We start from the raw sequence: 24,712 nt of genomic DNA on the forward strand, positions 1-24,712 counted from the left end.
AACTCAATACTTTGTAACATAACCTTTGTTGGCAATAACAGAGGTCAAACGTTTACTATAGGTCTTTACCAGGTTTGCACACACAGTAGCTGGTATTTTGGCCCATTCCTCCATGCAGATCTTCTCGAGAGCAGTGATGTTTTGGGGCTGTCGCCGAGCAACGCGGACTTTCAACTCCCGCCACAGATTTTCTATGGGGTTGAGGTCTGGAGACTGGCTAGGCCACTCCAGGACTTTCAAATGCTTCTTACGGAGCCACTCCTTTGTTGCCCGGGCGGTGTGTTTTGGATCATTGTCATGTTGGAAGACCCAGCCTCGTTTCATCTTCAAAGTTCTCACTGATGGAAGGAGGTTTTGGCTCAAAATCTCACGATACATGGCCCCATTCATTCTGTCCTTAACACGGATCAGTCGTCCTGTCCCCTTGGCAGAAAAACAGCCCCATAGCATGATGTTTCCACCCCCATGCTTCACAGTAGGTATGGTGTTCTTGGGATGCAACTCAGTATTCTTCTTCCTCCAAACACGACGAGTTGAGTTTATACCAAAAAGTTCTACTTTGGTTTCATCTGACCACATGACATTCTCCCAATCCTCTGCTGTATCATCCATGTGCTCTCTGGCAAACTTCAGACGGGCCTGGACATGCACTGGCTTCAGCAGCGGAACACCTCTGGCACTGCGGGATTTGATTCCCTGCCGTTGTAGTGTGTTACTGATGGTGACCTTTGTTACTTTGGTCCCAGCTCTCTGCAGGTCATTCACCAGGTCCCCCCGTGTGGTTCTGGGATCTTTGCTCACCGTTCTCATGATCATTTTGACCCCACGGGATGAGATCTTGCGTGGAGCCCCAGATCGAGGGAGATTATCAGTGGTCTTGTATGTCTTCCATTTTCTGATGATTGCTCCCACAGTTGATTTTTTCACACCAAGCTGCTTGCCTATTGTAGATTCACTCTTCCCAGTCTGGTGCAGGTCTACAATACTTTTCCTGGTGTCCTTCGAAAGCTCTTTGGTCTTGGCCATGGCGGAGTTTGGAGTCTGACTGTTTGAGGCTGTGGACAGGTGTCTTTTATACAGATGATGAGTTCAAACAGGTGCCATTCATACAGGTAACGAGTGGGGGACAGAAAAGCTTCTTACAGAAGACGTTACAGGTCTGTGAGAGCAGAGATTTTCCTTGTTTGAGGTGACCAAATACTTATTTTCCACCCTGATTTACGAATAAATTCTTTACAAATCCTACCATGTGAATTCATGGATTTTTTTTTCACATTCTGTCTCTCACAGTTGAAGTGTACCTCTGGTGCAAATTACTGACCTCTGTCATCATTTTAAGTGGGGGAACTTGCACAATCGGTGGCTGACTAAATACTTTTTTGCCCCACTGTACAACAGTTTTTGTTTTTCTGCTCAACCTTCCTGTAAGTGACAAGATGCAGCTGTGGGACTAACCCTGTCACTATTCAAAACCCTGATTCCTGAAATAATTGCCCCCAAATTTGCCATAATACCTATTGAACTTGACAAATTAAAAGCAATAGTAATTTTGCATATGTGAGACTTAGTGTATTGCGTTCGCTAAAGAAAGCATTTGGCAAGTTATTCCTTAAACTTATGAAGTGCAATCTATTTATTTATTTACTTTCTTGGATGGTAAAAATCACTCTGATGTTTTGGGACTCTTAAAACTTAAACACTTCCTGATTCAAGCCTGACACTCTAGGCCTTAAAGGGTTAAGGCCCTCTTATGTCACGCACCTCTGAAGCTTGTCTAAATATTATTTCTCTTATAGCTATAGAAGAAGGATTACACACAGTCTGACCAGCATCAAGACGAGTGTTTTAGATACCAAAGATCCCTTTAATAATCCCTTCCTCCATACAATATCTAATCATGCTTTTTATTTTTTTGATCAGCAATTCTAATGATCCACAGCTGCAGGTTAACCAGGCATGCATCCCACATTTTTATTTCTGTTATTTCTTTTCCAAGCCAAATATTATTTTTCTTTAAATTTAAACTTTTTTCTCTACAGTGCTTTAGTGTAATCACTTTTTATTCTTACCTACTCTTTCTCTTACTTTACTATTACACTTAATAGCATTATTTATTACATCTTTCTAATTACTGTTTTGGTATTGTTACCATTACACTCTAATCAGTTGTCATTGTATTTAGGCTTTTTGTTTACTCACTGAATTATATTATTCTCAATTCTTTCCACTGCTTCTCTAATGTTATGTCTTATGCCCCTCTCTCACTCAGTTCTGTTTTACTCCCCCTGTTCTTATTTTAATTGAAAACCTGTTTGCAAACAAACTAGATTCTTTTATTGATAAATATGATTTATTGAATGATCATCAGTATGGGTTCAGAAGAAATCGCTCAGCATCTCTAGCTGTGATGGAATTTATTGAAAATATTGCAACGGCTGTGGATGAAAAACAGTTTGGAATAGGTGTGTTCATTGATTTACGTGAAGCCTTTGATACGATAGATCATTCTTTACTTTTACAGAAGTGTGAAAGGTATGGTTTAAGAGGTGTTGTACAATTTTGGTTAAATAGTTACTTGAATAATAGGTTCCAATATGTGAGTATTAATAACATGAAATCTAAACTTAGAAAAGTAACTTGTGGAGTTCCGCAAGGATCTGTTTTGGGACCTAAGTTATTTTTACTTTATATAAATGATATTTGTACAGCCAGTGACACTTTAAAATATGTGATGTTTGCTGATGATACAAACTTATTTTGCTCAGGAAAAGACATAAAGAAATTACTGAAAACAGTGGAAACAGAACTCATGAAGTTAAATAGATGGTTTGTATTTAATAAACTATCATTGAATGAAAGTAAAACAAAATTTATGTTATTTGGAGGTAGTAAAAGTAATATTAAAGTAAAATTGAATTTAAATAATGTTGAAATTGAAAGAGTATATGAGACAAATATTTTAGGAGTAATTATTGATGATAAACTTTGTTGGAAGCCCCACATAGAACATGTGAAACGGAAATTATCCATGTCTATTTCTATTCTTTATAAAACAAGAGATTTTTTGAATAAGAACTGCCTTTATTTATTGTATACTTCCCTTTGTTTGCCTTATATGACCTAATGTGCAGAAATTTGGGGGAACACATACAAAACATATTTGGATTCAATATTTAAATTGCAAAAAAGAGCTATTAGAATAATAAATAAAGTTGGATATAGGGAGTCCACCAACCAGTTTTTTGTAGGATCATCTATGTTAAAATTCATGGACATTATATATTCTAAAACTTTAGAGATGATATATCGAGTGATGAAAAAGAATGTTCCAATTTGTATTTTAAGTATGTTTCAACTAAGAGATGGAAAATATGATTTAAGGGGGTCTTATAAGTTTGAAATGCCTAAAGTGAGAACCAATGTTAAGCATACAGGGAGTGCAGAATTATTAGGCAAGTTGTATTTTTGAGGAATAATTTTATTATTGAACAACAACCATGTTCTCAATGAACCCAAAAAACTCATTAATATCAAAGCTGAATGTCTTTTGAAGTAGTTTTTAGTTTGTTTTTAGTTTTAGCTATTTTAGGGGGATATCTGTGTGTGCAGGTGACTATTACTGTGCATAATTATTAGGCAACTTAACAAAAAACAAATATATACCCATTTCAATTATTTATTTTTACCAGTGAAACCAATATAACATCTCCACATTTGCAAATATACATTTCTGACATTCAAAAACAAAACAAAAACAAATCAGCGACCAATATAGCCACCTTTCTTTGCAAGGACACTCAAAAGCCTGCCATCCATGGATTCTGTCAGTGTTTTGATCTGTTCACCATCAACATTGCGTGCAGCAGCAACCACAGCCTCCCAGACACTGTTCAGAGAGGTGTACTGTTTTCCCTCCTTGTAAATCTCACATTTGATGATGGACCACAGGTTCTCAATGGGGTTCAGATCAGGTGAACAAGGTGGCCATGTCATTAGTTTGTCTTCTTTTATACCCTTTCTTGCCAGCCACGCTGTGGAGTACTTGGACGCGTGTGATGGAGCATTGTCCTGCATGAAAATCATGTTTTCTTGAAGGATGCAGACTTCTTCCTGTACCACTGCTTGAAGAAGGTGTCTTCCAGAAACTGGCAGTAGGACTGGGAGTTGAGCTTGACTCCATCCTCAACCCGAAAAGGCCCCACAAGCTCATCTTTGATGATACCAGCCCAAACCAGTACTCCACCTCCACCTTGCTGGCGTCTGAGTCGGACTGGAGCTCTCTGCCCTTTACCAATCCAGCCACGGGCCCATCCATCTGGCCCATCAAGACTCACTCTCATTTCATCAGTCCATAAAACCTTAGAAAAACCAGTCTTGAGATATTTCTTGGCCCAGTCTTGACGTTTCAGCTTGTGTGTCTTGTTCAGTGGTGGTCGTCTTTCAGCCTTTCTTACCTTGGCCATGTCTCTGAGTATTGCACACCTTGTGCTTTTGGGCACTCCAGTGATGTTGCAGCTCTGAAATATGGCCAAACTGGTGGCAAGTGGCATCTTGGCAGCTGCACGCTTGACTTTTCTCAGTTCATGGGCAGTTATTTTGCGCCTTGGTTTTTCCACACGCTTCTTGCGACTCTGTTGACTATTTTGAATGAAACGCTTGATTGTTCGATGATCACGCTTCAGAAGCTTTGCAATTTTGAGACTGCTGCATCCCTCTGCAAGATATCTCACTATTTTTGACTTTTCTGAGCCTGTCAAGTCCTTCTTTTGACCCATTTTGCCAAAGGAAAGGACGTTGCCTAATAATTATGCACACCTGATATAGGGTGTTGATGTCATTAGACCACACCCCTTCTCATTACAGAGATGCACATCACCTAATATGCTTAATTGGTAGTAGGCTTTCGAGCCTATACAGCTTGGAGTAAGACAACATGCATGAAGAGGATGATGTGGACAAAATACTCATTTGCCTAATAATTCTGCACTCCCTGTAGATGTGTGTCAGTTTTGGGAGTGAAATTATGGAATGGACTTAATGATGAACTGAAGATGTGTTTTTCTTTGTCATTCTTCAGGAAGATTTTAAAAATTAGTATTATACAAGGTTATAGAAATTTGGTTTGTTAAAATTTTTTTGTGTTGATTTAATTTCTTGATTTATCATTGATTTCTTTTCAAACTGTTATACAACTTATTTATCAATGTTATTTATTTTCTTGGTTAAGGATTTGATTATTTCCATGGGGGTGAGGGATAGGATAAGTATAAGCCATAAGGCTTCAGCCTATTCCTTTTTCGGTTTCTGTTTGAGTACTTTTATGTAAAATTATAATCTGTTGTTGTTGACTGAAATAAATTTCAATTCAAAAATAGTTTGTTATATTTGCTTTAATTTACCTGAGAACCAGTTTACTGGCCTTATCATTTTCCTCCCAGGTGTTTCTTCTAATATTTTATTCTCAAATTTAGAGCTTCTTTCTTCCTGTTCCTCACTCTAATGGGCACTATTCTTTTTTACATTTTTGTTGTTTTTTGTTCATAGTACTCAGCATTTGATCACTTGTTTAAGCATCTTCACTGATGTGGGCCCTAAACTTTACAAACAAGTTACATCTTCTTTTTTTTTCTTCTTTTTTTTAAGCAAACAATTTTGCTTCCTGTCTCAGGTGACTCCTCTGAGCTTCGCACAAGCTCACCATAACAATGACCTCTTTGAGACATGCAGTTCAGTCTTTTACTCTTCTTCTCACACATTTGGCTTAGATCATTTGAAAGCCTGTGCACTGGTCAAGGACACTCTTGGCAGGATGTCGGGGCCCACCTCACACACTCCACAGTCAGAGCAACTTGAGCCAGCTACACCCTGTGACGCTGTTTACAGGCCGCCTCCTGCAGCAGCGGCTCAGCTGATGTGAGCTCTCTCAGTACAACACTTTTCCTTTTTCCTCTGCTACTGTCTCCCTCTGCCACACTCAACAGGCCCCAAACTTTACTTTAAATTATTAAGTAGAAAAACTGATTAAAAACCACAATCTCCAACAAAACTCTTATATTTCAACTCACTATTAGCCGTCTACTGATTTTAGCTATTGTGCTCTGGGTTTAATACATCAGTTAGTTGCATTTAAACCCTGTCTACCTTCTTTTCTCGTCCCAACTACTTATTTGTGACGGCAGCATTTTAAACAGATCTCTAGCAGGTGTCTCTTATTGTTAATTTGTTCATATTTGTCCACATGACCACTTCACCCCACATGTCAGCCTGTTTATTTGGAACTCCTCTAAGGTTCACACAATTTATTTCCAACAATCATTCATTTCACATCATATTGCTCAGGTATCTTTTCCACTTTCTGTATGCTTTTGGGTGAGTTTATGACCCCTTGGCAGAACTTTCTAACACAGGCAAAACTTCATTATTTACTTCTCTTGCACTCCTCTTTGGTGAGTGATAACAAACCCTCAATATACATTTCACATGCAAACTCTGAGACATTAGATTCTTCTACAACTCCTGCATTTTACTGAGATCGATTTATGGATGCTGTTTTTGTCAGGGCTCTGTGTGCGGGCAGGCGGAGAGGAGGATCCAAGCGCAGGACTCAGACACTGAACTGTAACTCAAACCTCAGCTTTATTGCTGGCATAAAACAGAAGATGAAACTGAGCAATGGTACTGAACATGAAAAACTGACACGAAAACACACAGGCATGATCTGATGGTACGACACGACACTGGGTTGAGGACAACACAGGGCTAATATACACAGGGTGGTAGTCAGGGAATGGGTAACAGAAGGGAGACACAGCTGGGGGAGATCAGGGCTAACGAGACGGGGGAGCTAAGTTGCACACACTAACATAAGACAAAGACTTTCACAATAAGACAGGAAACAAGAAACCACTAAACAAAGATGCAGACATGACACTGAGGCTACGTTCACACTGCAGGTCTTGATGCTCAATTCCAATTTTTTGATCAAATCTTTTTTTGTCTGCTTGTTCACACTACAAATAAAATGCGACAGCAAACGCGCTCTAGTGTGAACGCTCAAAGCGGCCCGCATGCACAAAAGAAGACGTCACACACAACGCGCTCTGTTTAGACCCAGAGCAAACTATTGTTTGACTGATGGCCGTTAATATAAAGACTTCGGACTTCACGTTTCCCAATTTTTGCTTTAAGTTATTTTGTTATTTACATAATAATGTAGATAACCTAATAATGATCCTTATTGCTGTTTCAGAGGAGCGCTGCTTCAAAGGATAGCTGCAGATTTCTGTCAGAATCTGCAGATTATACAGAACAAAGAAAATGTTTACGTTTTCTTCCCAACAGTTTCACTAACATCTACACTGGATGGCCAGGAAGCGTTCGCGATGTCTTCTCTGGTGCTGATAATTGGCTTCAGTCTTGTGTCGGTGACGTAAAAGGCGGATTTAATGCGACATGACCGTCAAACAGCAGTCGCTTTCTGAAACATCGGATATGTATCGGATTCAGCACCACATACGAAAGTGACCCAGATCGGATTTGAAAATATTGGATTTGTGCCGTTCACACTGTCACACCATGATCGGATAGATGGGTCGCATAGGGTCAAAAAAATCGGATTTGATGCACTTTCGCCTGCAGTGTGAACGTAGCCTGAGAGACAGACTAGACACTGAACAGAAACTGCAATACACATGAGAACCCAAAACCTAAGAACTGATCCCTCACCAAGAATAACTGAAACAGATCTATAATGATAATAATAATAATAAACAAAGCACCAGAACATCAGAAAACAATCCATAATGCAAAAATAAACCAAAATATAAGAAACTCAAAATACTGGGTCCAACGGACGCATAACCGTAACAGTTTTGACTCTCTTATCTTCGTTGTAGCCCAAACATGTTCTTATTTATTCGGTCTCTATCTCTCATTCCTTACTAAGATGCTCAGATGTTCTTAGATCATCCACATGCCTTCTATATTTCTCCAAACACAACACAATCTTCCCATCCATCCATCCATCCATCCATCTTCATCCGCTTTATCTGAGGCCGGGTCGCGGGGGCAGCAGCCTAAGCAAAGAGGCCCAGACCTCCCTCTCCCCAGCCACCTCCTCCAGCTTATCCGGAGGAACACCAAGGCGTTCCCAGGCCAGCCGAGAGATATAATCTCTCCAGCGTGTCCTGGGTCTGCCCCGGGGCCTCCTCCCGGTGGGACATGCCTGGAACACCTCACCCAGGAGGCGCCCAGGAGTCATCCTTGTCAGATAATAATAATAATAAACTTTATTTATAAAGCACACTTAAAAACCAAGGGTATGCCAAGGTGCTTAACAAGTAAAATAGAGTATAGGAGGAGGATAATAGAAATAGGACCAAAGCAAGTACTAAATATGCAAGCAGATAACTGTCACTAATACATAGGAAAGCAACAGGTACAGAGCAAACAAGAATTTAAATGAGCATAAAAGTGCATGATATAAAATCATAAAAGAAATATTAACTAGAGGGAAAGGCAAGATTGAATAAGTGGGTTTTTAATCGTGATTTGAACAGTGCAATGGAATCAGATGCGCGGAGGTCGAGAGGAAGGTTATTCCACAGTACCGGTGCAGCCAGAGCAAACGCACGGTCACCCCGGGACTTCAGCCGAGATCTGGGTTGGGTCAGAAGTAGTTGAGTGGCAGATCTGAGTGTTCTAGCAGGAGTATGTGGTTTGAGAAGTTCACTAAGATAACTTGGCGCTAATTTATTAATAGTTTTGAAAGTAAGAAGTAATATTTTAAATTGAATACGGTACTTTATGGGCAGCCAATGCAAGCTAGCTAGGACAGGGGTAATATGGCAAAATTTCCTGGTACCAGTTAAAAGGCGGGCTGCTGCATTTTGGACTGTGCCCGAACCACCTCAACTGGCTCCCTTCGATGTGGAGCAGCAGCTGCTCTACTCTGAGCCCCTCCCGGATGGCCGAACTTCTCACCCTATCTCTAAGGGAGAGGCCAGCCACCCTTCGGAGGAAGCTCATTTCTGCCGCTTGTATCCGCGATCTCGTTCTTTCGGTCACTACCCACAGCTCGTGGCCATAGGTGAGGGTAGGGACGTAGATCGACCGGTAAATTGAGAGCTTCGCTTTTACACTCAGCTCCCTCTTCACCACGACGGACCGGTGCAGCGTCCGCATTACTGCAGCTGCAGCCCCAATCCGTCTGTCGATCTCCGGTTTCCTTCTCCCATCACTCACGAACAAGACCCCGAGATACTTGAACTCCTCCACTTGGGGCAGGAACTCATCCCCGACCCGGAGTGGGCACTCCACCCTTTTCCGGCTGAGAACCATGGCCTCAGATTTGGAGGTGCTGATCCTCATTCCCGCTGCTTCACACTCGGCTGCGAACCGTTCCAGTGCGAGCACAATCTTCCCTATTTCATTTATTATTTCTTTGTGTGATTTATTTACTTTCCCTCTAATTATTTTAGGCCTGGGTTTTACCCCAGTTATGTTTTATTATTAGAGTTATTTATTATTAGTTTATACAGGGTGGGCCATTTCTATGGATACACCATAATAACATGGGAATGGTTGGTGATATTAAAGTCCTGTTTGTGGCACATTAGTATATGTGAGGGGGCAAACTCCTCAAAAAAAAAAAAAGAAAGTGCCTGCAATCCCTATTTACTCATTATCCCTATTTTGGGAATTAATATTTTCTTTTACTCAATTTTACCCACAAATTTTCCACCTTATTTCATATTGCTGCTTAACAAATATTTCTGCAGATCTTTCTTTTTAAATTCCTTAAACAACAACGTATTATTTCAGCAGCAGTGTCTGTTTTCCTCTTTATATTCAACAATTCTTAATTTTTGCTGACTTATCTTTTTTCACTGCTCTGATGCTTCTCTCACTCGTCCACATACCTTAGGGATGATTCACAAACTACCTGCAGACACAATTCTCTGCAGGACAGAGAGCTCAGGTTTCTTTGGTCTCTCTCTCAAAACAGTCCCTGTACAACTTTTTATTCATCTACCTACTAACTTCCCTTTTCCTTATTTATTTATCAAAACACACCCCTTACGCGTATTCCTCTAACTCTTATTTACAGCAAGAGTTATTTTAAGCAATATTTACAGCAACAAATTGTTATATTCTAGACTACTAGTTAGCAATATTTACAGCATGAATTATACTTAAGGGTTAGTAACAGCTATTTACATATTTACACTTTGGCTGAAGGTGTCGCCTTTCATACAGTGACGCGCGCAGTTCATCTAGGCCCTCAGATTCCTACTGTGAGCCCCAAGTCCCCGCGTTACTTGCTGATTTCTTATCTCCAAAAATCCCCTTGGGGATAACCAGGTTAACCAGGTTAACCAATTAAACGGTTAACCTAGTTAGCCTGTGCCAACTTATCAACCTATATGGATGTAAGAGTGAATTGTTAAATGTTGTCATTTTTATGCTTGCCAACTCTGATGAAAGGAATTTCACTGTCCCCCTCCCCAGATTCTCGAGGTTCTGGGTGGGGGGCTGTAGTGTTTTATTGCAGATACATCCTATCTGAAAGATCTGTTTCTTGTGTTGTAAGCTTCCTGCTTTTATGACCTTTTTGGTCAGCATGGGGCCACACACACACACATTCTCGCATAACACACACACACACACATTCTTACTTACATACAGAAGTTCACACATATACATACAATGCCTTGTCTTAGAACTATGTGGGCGTTGCTTTGCTGTGTGAACACAGGCCTCCCTTGCGCAAGTAATCGATCGATCGACTGTCTTGTTTTCTTTCATGATGAATAAGTCTCTAGAACTAGCTTGTGGGAACACAGACCCAACAATGGATAACTAGGTTTCCAGCAGTAACCACCTTGAGGGTGCCGACATATACTTCACTTTTCATCACTTTTCATCACTTTTTATCACTTCAACTTTTTGCTTCTGCAAGGCACACAACAGCAGCCACATGTTACCAAAATAGATGTAAAAGTAGATAAAGAAACCAAGATAGACATAATAAAACCCTTCCATTGCCCAAAGACAGAGGTCATCCACTTCCCCAATGGATTATTGACTCCCGAATGTTCGTGCATGGAATGTTCGTGTTGGAAGACATCATGGCACCAGATACCGGTACCCATCCCTAGTCTCCTTTTTTTTTTAGCTACACAGCTCCCAGTTGATATTAATATAGTGCACAGTCAGACTGAGGTAAGGCTCTGTTGTCCTACTTGACCATATACCTGTGGGGGATGCATAGCAATTCACAGATGAAAGTGGGGCTTGTAGCTTTTCACAGTATTCTTCACACATGTCTGGGAGAGCCGTCTTGAAAAAAACTCATTTCATGAGTTTGTATTGCAGGTGTAGCTTCTTAACAAGCTGCACGAAGCCTTGCTGCATAATGGGGTGACGTGTTTATGCCGTGAAATCATCATATCGTGATGGCATCATGATATAATTTTTTTCCTGGGCAATTGAAAATTACAGGTATTGTCGTGAATGGTATGATATGGCCCACCCCTAACCAGAACAACATCTCACTGCATTTCCATGATCTGCAGAAACACGACCTCCCTGCTCTTCTGAAGAGGAAGTTAAAATATTTATTTAAGTAAAACTCTGAATCATGTCCTGTACATGAAGACAGCAGCAGCAGCTTTCTTTAACCACAGCACAGCCTTCTGCTTTAAATACTGTAAAAATAGCTTATTCACACTTAGAGTGTGAAAATGTGTAAACCACAACTTCCATGTTTTAGGGGGGTGTAAAGGTGTGTGAAACAGCCTGAGAGCATCAGTCTGTCAGAGATGAAGTGTTTGATCCACTAAAAGATTAGTAACTCTGGAGCTCCATCAGCTGGAATGAAAGTGTTAACCACTGCTGGATGAGTGTGTGTGGATGGCTGTCAGAGTCAGGCTGCCCTCTTTGAGCTTCTGACTGCGAGGGACAGCTGGGACACTTTAGGAAGGACCTCTGTGAGCCGTGTGGCCGGCTTATTTATACAGTATTTATACAGTACGCCCTCAGTCGACATCCAGACGCCATGAAGACGGCTCCTCTCCTCCTCGGTGAGTCCTTCATTCATTCATTGGCTCTGACCTCTGAGTAGGTTGTGTTGGAGGGTTTCTGTGGTCACACTGTGAGGCCCTGTACAGGCTCTTGGTAAATGCATTGAGGAAATCAATGACTGGTTGTGCCACAATTTTCTCCAGCTAAACAAAAACAAAACTGAGGTAATAGTCTTTGGCGCCAAAGAAAAACGATTACAGGTCACCAGAGAACTTCAATCTATACACCTAAAAACCACAAACCAGGCGAGAAATGTGGGTGTAGTGATGGATGCAGACCTAAACTTAGAAAAACACATTAAGACAATAACAAAGTCAGCTTACTATCACCTCAAGAATATATCAAGGATAAAAGATCTGATGTCTCAACAGGACCTGGAAAAACTAGTCCATGCATTCATCTTTAGTAGGCTTGATTACTGTAACAGCATCTTTACAGGTCTACCTAAAAAATCAGTCAGACAACTACAGCTCATTCAGAACTCTGCTGCTCGAGTCCTCACTAAGACCAAAAAAGTGGACCACATGAGTCCAGCTCTGAGGTCTTTACACTGGCTGCCTGTCCGTCAGAGGATAGACTTTAAAGTTCTGATGCTGGTCTATAAAGCTCTGAATGGTTTAGGACCAAAATACATCAATGACCTCCTGACCCAGTATGAACCTTCCAGATCCCTCAGGTCATCTGGATCCGGTCTTTTATCAGTTCCTAGAGTCAGAACCAGACACGGAGAAGCTGCATTCAGCTTTTATGCTCCTTATATCTGGAACAAACTCCCAGAAAGCCTCAGATCAGCTGAAACACTCAGTTTATTTAAATCCAGGTTGAAGACTCACCTATTCTCAGCTGCATTTGAATAAAGCACCAAATCCACACTTTTAAGCTTAAATTTCAAAACTTACATTAACTACTGATTTTATCTGTTTTGATTTTATCTGTTTTGATTTTATATACTGTTTTGTTTGTTTGTTTGTTGTTAAGTGGGTTTAGAGCTCTGGGTAGCTCCCCAGCTGGGTCTAGACTGGGTCTAGAGAGTATTTTAAATTCAGGGAATTTAAAATAGAAAGTAGCTCGTCCACAGAAGGACTGGTAGCTCCCCTTACGATAAGGGTTCAGATCGCGCGAACAGGTGTGAAATGTGTGTGTTTAGTTAGTTTGTTTGTTTGCTTGTTTTAATCAATTTTAAATCATGCTTTTTATTTGTTTTTGTTTCTAATGTCTCTGTAAAGCACTTTGAATCACCTTGTTGTTGAATTGTGCTGTACAAATAAATTTGCTTTGCCTTGCCTTGCCTTTAGTTAGACTTATGATAAAATACAAATTAAGAGAAATGAATACATTATACATATGGATGTATTATTGTAGGGTCTACCTTACATTATATAGCACCTTATGGTGCCTGTTTTAGTGATTTGGTGCTGTGTAAATAAAACTGAATTGAAGAGAGTAAACAACAGCCAAGAACTGGAGGGTTTGTTCCTGCAAGGGTACAAAAGCATAAAAAACAAGGTTTTATGTAAGTCAGGGCTCGTAAACTTGCAGCCCGGGGACCAATTACGGCCCTCGTCAAATTTGTGGCCCATGTATTAATGTAAAGAAATATAAGGCAATGTGGCCCTTGAAGTGACTTTTTGTGTAGTGAGGATTTGTTTTGTTTTTTTGTTGTTGACTTCATTGTTAAAGTGAGTTCTTTGATTGAATATGAAGTCAATATGAGCAGAGAATACAAACATGTTGAGGGATTTTCTGTGTTCGTTCAGTGACAGAGTCACAACCAGTGTTGGGACTAACGCGTTATTAAGTAACGCGTTACAGTAACTACGTTATTATCAACTGCATCTGAGCTGTTTAATTTAAAATTAACTGTGGTATTGTGGATTTAGCCATTCTTATATGTTTTGCTTGTTCTTATGTTATTGTATTTTTGCACACTTCTGTTGCTTGTGAAGCTCGCACACAAGAATTTCACTCACATGTACTGTACCAGTGTACCTGCACATGTGATGTGACAGTAAAAGTGATTTGATTTGATTTGTATTGAACCAAAAAGGGAAAAAAGTTTCTTACTTTATATTTATGGATGTAACTGTATGTGCTGTTTTTCAGTGTTTGTTTTGGCTTTTTTGTCGTGTTTTTAGACTTGAAACTGGAGAATTTTCACTCATTCCATTGGCAGATTTTTGCACTTAATACAAGATATTTTTGCTTGGAACAAGTGAAATTACAAGTTCATAAGACAAAACTGCAAACATGAAAACAGATTCTTTCCTCACTCTTAACTAACTGAAGCCTTTCATTGATCTAACAAATAAACACATTGTTGCTCTCTGTCTGTGCACACACGTGACAGAACTTTTGCTATCATCATGTTTGCATTTATCCATCCATCCATCTTCTTTCACTTATCCGGGGCCGGGTCGCCTAAGCAGAGAAGCCCAGACCTCCCTCTCCACAGCCACCTCCTCCAGCTGGCCTGGGAACGCCTTGGTGTTCCCAGGCCAGCCGAGAGATATAATCTCTCCAGCGTGTCTTGGGTCTGCCCCGGGGCCTCCTCCCGGTGGGACATGCCTGGAACACCTCACCCAGGAGGCGCCCAGGGGGCATCCTTGTCAGATGCCCGAACCACCTCAGCTGGCTCCTTTCGATGTGGAGCAGCAGCGGCTCTACTCTGAGCCCCTCCCGGATGGCCGAACTTCTCACCCTATCTCTAAGGGAGAGGCCAGCCACCCTTCGGAGGAAGCTCATTTCTGCCGCTTGTATCCGCGATCTGGTTCTTTCGGTCACTACCCACAGCTCGTGGCCATAGGTGAGGGTAGGGACGTAGATCGACCGGTAAATTGAGAGCTTCGCTTTTACACTCAGCTCCCTCTTCACCACGACGGACCGGTGCAGCGTCTGCATTACTGCAGCTGCAGCCCCAATCCGTCTGTCGATCTCCGGCTCCCTTCTCCCATCACTCGCGAACAAGACCCCGAGATACTTAGGCTCGTTATTCGTTACTTCATGTGGTGGCTATCGCGGAGCTTCCACAGATTCAGTAACATTAGCAAGTGGTGGAGGCCAGCAGGTGGATGAGAGAAAGGGGAGGCAGGAGGAGAGACCTGAAGCGGCCGCCGGTCCGAGAGTGTCAGGTGAACTGAACTTCAGGTAAGAAGTTATGACCTGCAGTCTCTCTGGGTCAGATATAAACCAAGTTTAGGTGGAGTTTATTTTCGTTATTCTGACTTTTCCGTACTGCGTGCTAGCTAGCATGACGGAGTTTCTATACAGCTGGGTGGTGCTATGAAGTTACTGATGTTGAACTTTATTTTGTTCATAAGGTTAAATATTAGAGTTGCCAACCGTCCCGTAAAAAACGGAATCGTCTCGTATTCAGAGAAAATATTACGCGTTTCTTATTGAGGTGAAAAGGAACAAAGTTTGTCCCGTAATTCAGCTACAATGAAAAAGACACAAAGCTGGAGTTACTCTGTGTCTTTGCTGCACAGCTGCCTCTTCTTCTCTCATTCTCTCCCCTCCCTCTCCCGTTTCTACTTCAATCATGAAACTGATCAATGATCAGCTGATCGGCTTTTCTCTCTTGTTTGTTTATCGCCCACTTTGTGCCAGAAAGAGGAAACCAGCGGATGTCGCGCTAAACAACAGCAGCACGTTTAAGCTTGATCAGCTGTTGGTAGAATTGATTTAATATTAATTTCTAGTATCAGCTGATGTTTGCTGGAGCCACAGCTGTAAAGCTGCTGGTCATGATGGTTTGGATATGTGGTGAGAGGGAAACATGAAGATGAAACCAGGAGATGTCCTTACTGAATCATCAGAGCTGTGATGGAGAAACAGGTTTACCTTTTAGGTGACATGGATGAGTTGAAGTTATGAACTGTTTCTGAGAGACAAATAACACCAGGATCCTTTTTTAGGTAGCTGACAGCTGGTAACTGTGCAGGGGCGGATCTAGCAAAGTGTTGCCAGGGGGGCAGGTAGGGCATTAACAGGGAGAGGTGGGCACAAAGAAATACTTTTCTTTCTTATTCTCATTTAAAATGTCTAGCTTTTAAAAAATAATTATCTGAATCTTACAACAAACGATTGATAGATTGATGCATATATACCATCAGAACAGTGAACATCACTGTGTGTTTATTTTCATTCAAAGGCTTTATGATTTTTCCTATAATGGTGGGCCGGTCTCTAGTCAAAATGTCCGGGCCAATTTTTTGTCCCAGTCCAGCCCTGTATGCAGCTCATCTGCAGTCTGCTGTTACCTACATCTTCCTATTCAGAAGGCAGAATTTCCGAGTTCTGAGTACAATCGAAAGCACCACGACTGCAGTTTTTGTGTTGGATGTAAAAGGCGCACATGACTCTGTGACGTAGGCTAGAATCATGGCAGCAGTCAATGACGGTCCAGGCGTGGGATTTCTCTCGTGGAAATGTGCACATTATCTTTTCCTTTCTATTGGTAGGTGGCACAGTGCACTGTGGCAAGTAAGCAAGCTAGAAGACTGGCAAAGTTATGGAAGCAACACATTAACAAGAGAATTCTGAGTAAAACCAAAGTTACTTTCCCTAGTAACTAGTTACTTTGAAAGTAACAAGTAACTTGAAGTAACTGAGTTACTTTTGATGGAAGTAACTAGTAATGTAACTAAGTTACTAATTTAAAGTAACTTACCCAACACTGTATGTGTTGCAGGTGTGTGTGTGCTGCTGCTGTCTGCACCGACTGTTTCTGCAGGTGAGGAGGTGGAAGTGAAAACAATCAGTGAGACTCCAACAAGAACACAAATACACTATTTACTCTGTGTGTGTGTGTGTGTGTGTGTGTGTGTGTGTGTGTGTGTGTGTGTGTGTGTGTGTGTGTCCTCCAGTGTCTCTGTCTGTCAGTCCAAACCTTCAGCAGGTCTTCAAAGGATCTTCAGTGTCTCTGAGTTGTGTTGATGATGGACAGACAGCTGATGGATGGACAGTGAAGAGGACCAGAGGAGGACCCACTGAGGACTGTGGAGCAGCTGCAGCTTCAAGCTTTGGGCAGTTTAATAGTTCCTCCTGCATGCTCTCACCTCTCACCCAGTCAGACTCTGCAGCTTACTGGTGTGAAACCAGTTCTGGACAGAGTGATCAGATCAACATCACTGTAACTGGTACACAAGCTGCTTCATCTGCTGCTGCTACAACATCTGGACGTTTCTCTGCTCTCATTAACTCTGTTTGTCTCTGTTTGTCAGTTAAAGGTGTGATTCTGCTGATCCCAGCACTGCCTGTGTGGACAGGAAGTGATGTCACTCTGCAGTGCAGCAATGGGAAAACAGCTGCAGCTTATTTCTTCATTAAAGGGAGTCCACTTGAACATAATCCTAAACCAAAGCACAGCCTCACTAAAGTCCAGAAGTCTGATGAAGGTTTCTATTCCTGTTCTACTAATGAGGATGGAAAGTCTCCAGAGAGCTCTCTGAGGGTCAGAGGTCAGGACAATGACATCACTTCCTATTTATAGACATGAACTAACCTGCTGACATGATAATAAACTGACTGAGTGATGTGCATCATCTCTCCTGCAGATCCTCCTCCTGTTTCATCTCCTCCTCAAACATCTCCTTCCTCATCTCCTCCTCTTACATCTACTCTCTCCATCCACCCACCAACCTTCTCCCATCCTCATGCTCCTCCTCCCTCCTCCATCCTGGTCCCAGTTGTAGCAGGTCTAGGCTCTGTGGTTCTCCTGGTTTTGGTTCTGGTTGGAGTTCTGTCCTTCTGCAGGAAACCTAAAGGTGAGAAACCTGCACAGAGGTATGTAGGATAGTAAGTAATAGTAAGTAAGATATTTGCTATCTGGGCATGCAGTATACCACCTAGACCAACCAAGATCTCTATGAGACAGTTTTTGCAGAAGTCTGTGACTCCAGCAAGAAAGAAACACAATTGATAAAGAACTGGCAAAAATGATAGCACTTGATTTCCAACCATTTCTTGTGTGGATGATAAAGGATTCAGGACTTTAATACATGCACTTAATCCCATGCGTGTAATTCCAAGCAGGAAGGCTCTCTCCCAAAAAATCATCCCAGGCATATATGAAAGAGAACGTGCATCACTGCAAGAGAGGGTTAAAAAAGCCACAGCAGTGTTTCTAACTGACAGCTGGACATCCCAAACCATGACATCCTTATTGTCAGTTACGTGTCACTTTATTGAAAACTTCAGCAACAGACACACTTCTGAGAACTTATCAGAAGAGCTGCTCAAAGTGGCAAAAGAGTGGGATGTGGAAAACAAAGTAGTTTGCTGTGTTACTGACAATGCAGCTAACAAAACAAAAGCAATTAAAATCTTGAAATGGACCCACCACCCATGTCTTGCGCACACAATTAACCTGGTTGTAAGAGATGCTTTGAAGGTGATGATGCCAGCTGTGGACAAAGTGAAGGCGATAGTAGAATTTTTCCACAGGAGCACAACAGCCACACACAAGCTCAAATCTACCCAACAACAGATGGGCATGCCTGAGCTAAAGCTCAAACAGGAATGTATCACAAGATGGAACTCAACCTTTCATATGCTAAAACGGATTCTGGAGTCCAAGGATGCTGTCATCTCTACCCTGGCAGTTATCAATGCACCAGTCGACCCTCTGAGCCACGAGGAATGGGAGGTACTACAGTTCTGGAGCCATTTGAGCAGGTCACCGTGGAGATCAGTGCAATCAGGTGAGTGTGCAAATGTTACTGCATTATTATTAATATTATTATTATTAATAGTAGTTGTAGTAGTTTGTTGCATTGCTGGTTGCATTGATGGTATGAAAAGCAGATTAGACATGATCATAAATAATAATATACTGCTGAATTTCAAAAAAGCACAATTTTGGAACTTAGTCTTTACTTTTTCCCGACTTGTTACAGCCTCCAAAATGTTAATCCTGTGCAAGGGTCTGCAGAGAGTGACAGCTGAACACCAAACCAGAGTAACTACTGGAAAAGTGAAAGAGTTGGTGGATGCTCTTTGTGCATCCATGGACAGAAAATTCCACAGAATGGGATATAATGCTGTTCTCTCTGAAACCGCCATTCTTGATCCAAGATTCAAGAAGCTGGTCTTTAATGACAACAGAGCGGTGGATGAAGCTCTTCAGAGAATAACTGCAGCAGCAAGATCCAGCCAACCCACTCCACTGCCAGGGAACCAAGAGGGAGAAGAGGCAGAACAGGATGAACAAAAGGAGCAACAAGCATCTGCTGTTTGGAGGTTCTTTGAAGAACGAGCAAGTAGAGACACTACCAGAAGGAATCCCTCAGCAGATGCAATACTGAAAGTGAGATCCTACATTGATGAGCCCCTTTGCAGAGAAGTGCAGCTGCATTGAGCTGGTGGTAGATCAGGGATTCAATTTATTCGCATCTTACCCAGGAGATGACAAGGAGACTGTGCATTGTGGCAACATCAGTCCCCTCAGAGAGAATCTTCTCCAAAACAGGACAGATAATTACTGACAGAAGAAACCGGATCAGCTCCTCAAAGCTGAGGCACTTGGTATTTCTTAATGCCAACCTTTCCCGTAACTAACCTCCTAAAAACCAAACTCTTCCACAGCAGCATTTTTAATTTCTCTTTGATATTTGGGCTGATTGGGGCCCGATAAATGTAAAAACAAAGGATTACCAGATTTTTTGTTTAAGAAAAATAAGAGCCACATATGAGGATATTCGTTTAACATTTTGATAGACCAGTAGCACTATAATGTCCTCGTAAGTGAATATCAGGCCCGTGTAGAGCAAAATTGAGTATTTTAGTCTAAATAACCCAAAATGTGATGTCCACATATGTGGATGCCAGGTCCTAGGAGGTTAAAGGTCTGGTTGTTCATTTTTCTTTTTGTTTTGCACATTTTAATCGATATTTTATTTTGTTGTGGTTTGCAGTGTTTTGTGTTGTTTCATTTTGAATTGGTTTAAAAGGAAAAAAGCTGAAAATTTTAAAGTTAAAAATTGAATTATAAATAGTTGGTTTTTGTACTTTATAATTTATTTTTTTACATTTTGTGTGCTGTGAATAAATAAAATAATATTAAATGAATAACATTTATAAATAAAAAACTCATTTTGTGCATAATTATATGTTGTTGTTAATAATAAATTAATTAAAGCAACAAAACAACCTGAAGAGCCGGTTGGGAGCTGAAAGAGCCGGTTCTCTAAAAAGAGCCAGAATTCCCATCACTAGCTCATACTTTCTCCCTCCTTCACACTCACACACATAACAGGAGTAGCACTCCCACACATTCTCCCTGCATTCACCCTGAGCACTAAATCAGATAAAAAGTCTGAGAAATCAGACAGAAACAGAGTGATTCTGGGGTGTTGATTCCTTCCCAATTTGTTGATCAATTATTAAGTCATGTACAAATAGAGAGTTGGAAGAGGGACACCTAGTGTTTAATAATCCACATTAAATATTTTTTTTCTGTGGTGTTGTTGGAGCAGTTTAAAGTCCATGGAGAGCTCCTCCTGTGCTGATGGTGCTCTGTGTGATGTAGGAGGTCGGGGAGCAGAGCTGTGGAGCTGTGGAGGTGACGGCTGTCTGACACGGAGCGTCTGCCTCTGCTGTGAGTCTCCTTCATGTTTCTCCACATGTATTATCTGTGTTTACACCACTGGAGGGCGCTGTGGGTTATTGATGTGTGGGAACAGCCAATCACTGCAGTCTGAATGCTTCTCTTTGGTCATGTGACCATTTGATCTCTGATCAGTGTTTTCTTCAGTTTCAGGCCTGTTTCTGCTGACTGCTGCAGGTGAGCTGATGTTCCTACACCTGTCTGTCCTCATCATGACCTCTGACCTTTGGTGACCTTTAGTGACCTCTGTCCTCCTGTTACAGGTGTGTGTGTGCTGCTGCTGTCTGCTCTGGCTGTTTCTACAGGTGAGTTGAAGGTAACAGGTATTCTGAGATGATGGAGGCACTCTGTGGTTGCTGCTCCAACATTATGTCTAACAATCCTCAGTTAGCCTCTTCTTCTTCTCTCCTTTAGCTGACTGACTGTTTACAGCTGACCAGCTGATTAATAAAGCTTCAGCATCTCTGCTTAGTTTTTCCTGCTTGTCTTAAGAGTATGGGCTCAAATTGTGTTCATAAATATTTTGTACTTGTAAATCAGGATTTGTGTGTGTAAAAAGAATTTGTGTGTAAAAAGAATTTGTGTGTGGACATAGCCAAAAAAAATGCGTGTGAAACTCTGCACTGAAGTTTCAACTTACAAATACGAATTTTGACCCGATTTTTCTTCCTTTCATCTGATTGGTCAATGTCATGTCAATCACAAATTGAACTATCCAATCAGAGAACAGATGGGTTTGGCTGTCGGAGGGGTGCTTTTTTGAACTGCAGGTTCATGGAAAGAAGGATGAATGCCCTTTCACTTCTCTTATCGCCACACCATGAAGGAAAACATCTGTGTGTGTTCAATTAAACTTTTTCTCACAGGTTGATGTGCTTACACAGGGACCTCCAGAGTGTTTTCAAAGGCGCTGTTGACCTCGGAGGGAAAGCAGTGGAAATTACACACTCTTCACTAGTCGGGACAGTTACAAAGCTTTCCTCATTATGAATGAGTGATACGTTTTTATTAAACATTTGAACATAATACAACACAAACTCTCGTAGAGGAGGTAAAGTCAGAGAGATGCATGTTTTAAAACGACAAGGATCAGCTGCATCTAGTACACATAGAGCGACCGCTAAAAAACGATACACAAGCAGAGCTCAGCTGCCAGCACAACAAATTCTGGATCCTTTGCTCTTAGTTAGCGGTGAGCACAGCGCATGCCGCATCCGATGTGAAGTGGCCTTAATGCTGCATAGTGTGACTCATAATCGTGGTCCCGGGTCAACCCTGATTTTATGTTAAAGTAATACTAAAGTAATTTCTGACCACTGGTATACCACAACTGTATCCTTTCAACAGCTACCAAAAGTTAAAGGACCTAGCTTGTATGACCCTTATGGGATATTTATATAAAGATCCTCCAGCTTCAAACTGTATTACCTTTCACACATATTTTTTTGGCTATGACCACACACAAATCTTTTTTACACACACACAAATTCTTTTTACACATACAAAACTGATTTACAAGTACAAAATATTTATGACCACAATTTGAGCCCATATAAGAGCTGCTGTTTTACCATACTTTGAACTGCTTTCTAACATTTATTTCTGACTGTAGGAATTTTTAACTAGTTTCGGTATTGTAACAAATTTTTCGAAGTTTATGAAACTCTGAGGGGCATTAAATCTCTTGGTGTGTCCACACTCACTCAAAGGTCCTTGAACACTAAGAAAAAGCTATGTCTACAGTATGCAGGATTCTAAGTACTGTATAAAGTAATTTGAGTAATAAAGACCTCCTGACTCCTCCTCTTTGTCCTCCTCATTCAGCTCCTCCTCTTCCTCCGTTTGAGTCTTTGCTCAGACTCTTCTGCCATCTAGTGGTCTTCTGTCCGTACTGCATCTCCACTGGTCTGCTGCTGTACATCCGCAGGAAAGCATTGAACAGACCAGCTGTATCCATGGAGATGACCCAGCATGATGGAGGAGGTCAGAGACTGGAAGAAGAGTGTGATGATGACACTGTTGATGTCACCACTGAGCATGCCTTCTGAGCTCAAAGACTGTTTGTGTTGAAGCTGTGAAGTTGTGACGTGTGATTGGTCACACACAGCCAGTATAGGGTGGAGTCATTAAAGGAGCTTTACCTTTAGCAGCTGAACACTCAGGAACATCCTGATTGCAGCTTGTTGTAGAGTTATTAGCTGAGCACAACTTTGCTAGCTTGATTGCATCTTCATCACAAAGGTCTTTCTGATATTTCAAACATAAAGTCAAAAGAAAGTCTTCACTGTTACTAAGTCTGCTCTTTAGTCTCTCCTAGTCTTCCTGGTATCATGCATGTTGAGAATCAGAGTTTCTAACCTGACAACTGCTGGCACTCAACTCATACCTTTCTGTTATTGTGAGAATAAATGATGGCTTGTAGCCTAAACAGTGTAGTTGTGTGTGACTCTCTACATCTGTCCTTGTATTTTGAGAATTGCTTTGATATTGAGAATCTGAGTTAAAAGCTACTGATGATTCCTCAGCTGCAATACTTGCTGTGTTTTGGAAACATAGTGAATAGGCTGAGCATGTTCATGTCCACTAGAAACATCTGCAGTCACATTTCAACAAAGAACTGAATAATCTGGGAAAGTCTGTCTTTGACACGTAGACAAAAGAAAAGTAGACAAGAAAAGTTCAAGAAAAGGTAAGGTGAGGATAGAGCTAACGAGTTGAATTTGTTTTTCAACAGATTTGACAATCAAGTGAATGCTCACAGCCCTGCAGCATTACCTGTAGTCAGCCTGAAATCCACATCCACACCACTATGGCTGTGTCCCAATTCAGGGTCTGCACGCTTGAAGTACGCGCACTACGCGTACTACGTACGGTGCGTACTATAAGTACTAGAAGTGCTGAAGTGAGAGGCTTGTAAAATGGGACGGTATACGCTTCGTCGCGCTGTTCAGGTTGCCTAACAACCATGATACTAACCGCGAGACACGTTACATACAGCTTTGTTTGACAGAAATGAAGGAGAAAAATGTTTTGTTAGTCATTCATTTTTGTCATGACATCACTTTGATTAGTTGAGTATCTGAGGCTGAGACCACGGGACTGTAAACATGATTGTTGGGCTTCATTTCTGTGCTGAACAGGCATTTAAGATTAGTTAGTAAATAACAATTAGCTAATTTTGTTCATGAGACTAAAGTCAACTCACTGTGGTAATGTAAATATAATATGGCCAATATTATATGTATTGTCAGATTATTATGATTTTATATATATATATATATATAGGAGGGGCGGGGCCATCTGCTGTGATTGGTTGGGGTGAGAGAAGGAAGACAGGATAAAGACATGCTGTGGAAGAGAGACAGAGGTTAATAACAGATATGATTCAATGCAGAGAGGTCTATTAATACATAGTGAGTGAGAAAGGTGACTGGAAAGGAAAAACTCAATGCATCATGGGAATCCCCCGGCAGCCTGCGTCTATTGCAGCATATCTAAGGGAGGATTCAGGGTCACCTGGTCCAGCCCTAACTATATGGTAAAAATGGTAAATGGCCTGTATTTATATAGCGCTTTACTAGTCCCTAAGGACCCCAAAGCACTTTACATATCCAGTCATCCACACACTGGTGATGGCAGCTACATTGTAGCCACAGCCACCCTGGGGCGCACTGACAGAGGCGAGGCTGCCAGACACTGGCGCCACCGGGCCCTCTGACCACCACCAGTAGGCAACGGGTGAAGTGTCTTGCCCAAAAGGACACAACGACCGAGACTGTCAGAGCCGGGGCTCGAACCGGCAACCTTCTGATTACAAGGTGAACTGCCAACTCTTGAGCCACGATCGCCCCAATGCTTTAGCAAAAAGGAAAGTTTGAAGCCTAATCTTAAAAGTAGAGATGGTGTCTGTCTCCTGAATCCAAACTGGAAGCTGGTTCCACAGAAGAGGGGCCTGAAAACTGAAGGCTCTGCCTCCCATTCTACTTTTAAATACTCTAGGAACAACAAGTAGGCATGCAAAGC

At 41.5% G+C, this 24,712-nt stretch overlaps 1 protein-coding gene across 1 annotated transcript; it reads left to right on the forward strand.

The window, feature by feature from the left end:
* The first annotated feature begins 11,131 nt into the window (after window positions 1-11,131).
* Window positions 11,132-23,595, forward strand: LOC120715434. The gene is made up of 9 exons (XM_040002441.1): window positions 11,132-12,083; window positions 16,775-16,816; window positions 16,950-17,222; window positions 17,307-17,543; window positions 17,640-17,849; window positions 20,612-20,680; window positions 20,837-20,866; window positions 20,953-20,994; window positions 22,514-23,595. The coding sequence occupies exons 1-9, from the start codon at window positions 12,059-12,061 to the stop codon at window positions 22,735-22,737; spliced, it is 1,152 nt and encodes a 383-aa protein (XP_039858375.1). The 5' UTR covers window positions 11,132-12,058; the 3' UTR covers window positions 22,738-23,595.
* Window positions 23,596-24,712: the final 1,117 nt, after the last annotated feature.

Source organism: Simochromis diagramma, unplaced genomic scaffold, assembly GCF_900408965.1.
Source record: "Simochromis diagramma unplaced genomic scaffold, fSimDia1.1 OVJJ01000519.1, whole genome shotgun sequence".
NCBI classification, from domain to species: domain Eukaryota; kingdom Metazoa; phylum Chordata; class Actinopteri; order Cichliformes; family Cichlidae; genus Simochromis; species Simochromis diagramma.

Bases quoted from the DNA above. Each gene is read 5' to 3' on its own strand.
- LOC120715434 (XM_040002441.1), top strand. From the start codon at position 12,059: ATGAAGACGGCTCCTCTCCTCCTCG. The intron at 12,084-16,774 runs GTGAGTCCTTCA...TATGTGTTGCAG, and splicing joins GACGGCTCCTCTCCTCCTCG to GTGTGTGTGTGCTGCTGCTG. The intron at 17,223-17,306 runs GTACACAAGCTG...TCTGTTTGTCAG, and splicing joins GATCAACATCACTGTAACTG to TTAAAGGTGTGATTCTGCTG.